Source organism: Quercus lobata, chromosome 2 (genome assembly GCF_001633185.2).
Source record: "Quercus lobata isolate SW786 chromosome 2, ValleyOak3.0 Primary Assembly, whole genome shotgun sequence".
Classification (NCBI taxonomy): Eukaryota; Viridiplantae; Streptophyta; class Magnoliopsida; order Fagales; family Fagaceae; genus Quercus; species Quercus lobata.
The window spans coordinates 11,096,245-11,099,355 of NC_044905.1; the positions used below are offsets into that span (position 1 = coordinate 11,096,245).

Consider the following 3,111-nt stretch of genomic DNA (forward strand, 5'->3'; position numbering starts at 1 on the left):
TGGAATTTACCCTTCAAAATCTTTGCTATTCTACTTTTCAAAAAGCATACACTAGTATTATATACAGGTTATCACATGATAAATCTACCTACGGTTAGGTCAGCATATCACTGTCCTTCAAAATTGCTACGAAAACAGCAGACATTAACCTTGTAATTATCTCCAAAACCAATGGCACTTTCCAAACCACATCCTTATATAACCCTCTTCTCTCCCCACTATCTCAATCCCTCAAAACTCTCTCTCATTTTCAAAAAACAAAAAAAAAAAACAAAAAACAAAAAACAAAACCAAATAGTCTCTTCAGTCACTTTTTCCGTCACTTTCCAGGGGAAAAAAAAAAAAAAAATGTCAGCCGGACTGGGAAAATGCAGCAAAATCCGCCACATTGTGAGGCTCCGCCAAATGCTGAGACGGTGGCGCAACAAGGCACGGCTTTCAGCCAATCGCATACCGTCGGATGTGCCGGCGGGACACGTGGCGGTCTGCGTGGGCAGCAGTTGCAGGAGATTCGTGGTGCGCGCGACGCACCTGAACCACCCCATCTTCAAAAAGCTCCTGGTCCAAGCCGAAGAGGAGTACGGGTTCAACAACCAAGGCCCGCTGGCGATTCCGTGCGACGAGTCGCTATTCGAGGAAGTGCTCCGATTCATTTCGCGATCCGAGTCGGGTAAGAACGGCAACAACCCGACCCGCTTCGTGAATCTCGAGGATTTTCAGAGGTACTGCCACGTGGGCATCCGTAACAACCTTGACTTCTGGCCTGAATCTCGACCGTTGCTTCATGGGATCGCCGACAAAACTATCTGGTAACGCTTTTCGGATAAATTTATATTTGAAAAAAAAATATAATAATAAGGAAAACGCTTTGTTTCTGACCCGGGTGTGACTCAGTCCGAGTTAGCTCGCCTCCACGGAAGAAAAAAAAAAAAAAAAGTAGTAGCCAGCTGAGCATAATACTTGCAAAAAGAATTGCAACTGACTCGGCCGAGTTAACTAACCCAGTTGGGGATTTTTACTCTTTACTTTTTATTGAATTTTTACTTTTTTACTATTGGGCTGTGAGAGCAAGGGTAAAAAAGTTAATGACACTGTAATTGGCTCCGGAGAAAGCTACGGAGATGGCAAAATGGGTGGGCGAGTTATCCACCGAGTCGTCCCGGGTTCGGATCGGAGTGGAGGCCAGAAGATTTATTGATTACTCGATTAACAATGTGAGAGAGAAAGAGGAGGCACTTGAAATTTCAAGCAAAGAGAGAAAAAGAAAAAAGAAAAAAAAAAAAAGTGATTAGTGGATTGGTGGGGAGGGGGAGGTCACTTTTGTAAATTCATGTTATTTATTGATTGATTAATGGGAAAATTGTAGAGAAAATATTCTGCCATGATGATTGTCCATTATCTCGGTAATACTTTGTTTTTTGACAACTAACACGATCATTAGTTTAATAAATTATTAACAGTACGTTTTTTTTTTTTTTGTGTTTTTTTAATTGAGTATTGGTTTTTTTTTTTTTTTTTTAATTATGTTGAAGATTTCAATCATGGTAACCGTTGTGGGAGTTATAATGACACCAACCCACGTGAAAGCAAAGCAAGCCTTCCTCTTCCATTTGTTGTGTTTCTTTCACCTGATATGTTTTGTCTTTAACCTTTGTTTTTTTTAATAAAACTTGTGCCATTCTTTTTTTATCACAAGTTTTTTTTTTTTTTTTTTTTTTAATGTGTAAATAAGAAGATTCGATATTTGAAATATAATTCATATGAAGTGGATGCCACTGGATTGGACGGACCAATAATTGATAACACGATCAAATGCCTGTGTTTTTTTTTTTTTTTTTTTTTTGATTTGCAAATGCCTGTGTTGTGTTATGGAAAAAGAAAAAAAAAAAAAAAAGGACGTACTTGAATTTTGACCCTCACGATTAAAAGGATGGTTGGGGTTGGGATGGTCCGCAAAAAAAGGCTAATGCATGTGCTTCAAGTCATGAACTGTGTACACTGGATAAAGCAGCTTGCACTGTAAAATTTATTTTTATTTTTAAAATAATTCGATACTTACAAAGAAAAAGATTTAACTCGAATTATTTTTTAAATATTTAATTTAATTTACTTAATCTCATAAATCAGAGTAATAGACTAGAGTACTAGACAATAGTTTAGGAGTGTATAACAACTTAAATTCAAAGGTTTGAAACTTCAAACCTTTGTTATATCTTGAGTTTAATTTGTTATTTTAAAACCATAAGAATTTCTTTGTTATATATTCAAACTATATAATTTAAAATGCAATTCCTCCTATTAACTTGTTTTTCGCAAGTGAATAGATAGATGAAAGGATTAAATTTTGATTTTGATTTTTTTTAAACAAAGTGCCAGTGGATCAAAACGGCCATTGACCCGTGAGAAAGGGGATATGAAAATTGTTCTTAAGAGACTGATCTGTAAACTCGAATAATAGTTATGAGCTTAGTTGCAGTGATCTTCCAAGGTGTTCGTGATTATGATTAAGCCAGTAGCAATAACTTTTGGATGGGCCATAGAGGAGAGGAAGTCAAGATGATTGGCCAACCATACCCCACCCAAATTATGGACCTTTGACTTGATCATGAACCTTGCATTTCTTAGTTTGATATCTATATTTTAGGACCCAAAAACAGGTGTATTTTTTTTCCTAGAGCACTATGAATTATAGCCCATAATGCTGTTCTATAATTTTAAATCAAAATATCAAATCATTATATTTGCCTGTTTTATTTGACCTTTGACTCTGCCTTTTGTTTTCAATGGGCTATAACACCAGCAAGTGGGCTTGTGTTTTTCGATAATTTTCAGTCAATTCAATTCTATTTTTTCTCCTATCTAATTAATCCAAACGGATCATGGATTTATCAACTTTCGCTTAATTTTCCCCTAAAAAAAAGATTTCAGTAAATTATTGTTCATCAAAACTCAAAATATTTCAATGTCTAATAAAATAAGTTTATGTCAAATTATTTTACATTATGTCAGATTTTTGACAAACTTTATATTTTTTAATTTTACTTGTTACTTCAATACTATTTTTAGTGACCACATCAATTTATACCAATTTATTATTAATTAGATCTCACA

The 3,111-nt window shown here is 35.2% G+C and overlaps 1 protein-coding gene across 1 annotated transcript; it reads left to right on the top strand.

Moving 5' to 3' along the window:
- The first annotated feature begins 245 nt into the window (after positions 1 to 245).
- On the top strand, positions 246 to 936 carry LOC115977899 (auxin-induced protein 6B-like). Its single transcript, XM_031099930.1, has one exon. The coding sequence runs from the start codon at positions 349 to 351 to the stop codon at positions 811 to 813; it is 465 nt and encodes a 154-aa protein (XP_030955790.1). The 5' UTR covers positions 246 to 348; the 3' UTR covers positions 814 to 936.
- Positions 937 to 3,111: the final 2,175 nt, after the last annotated feature.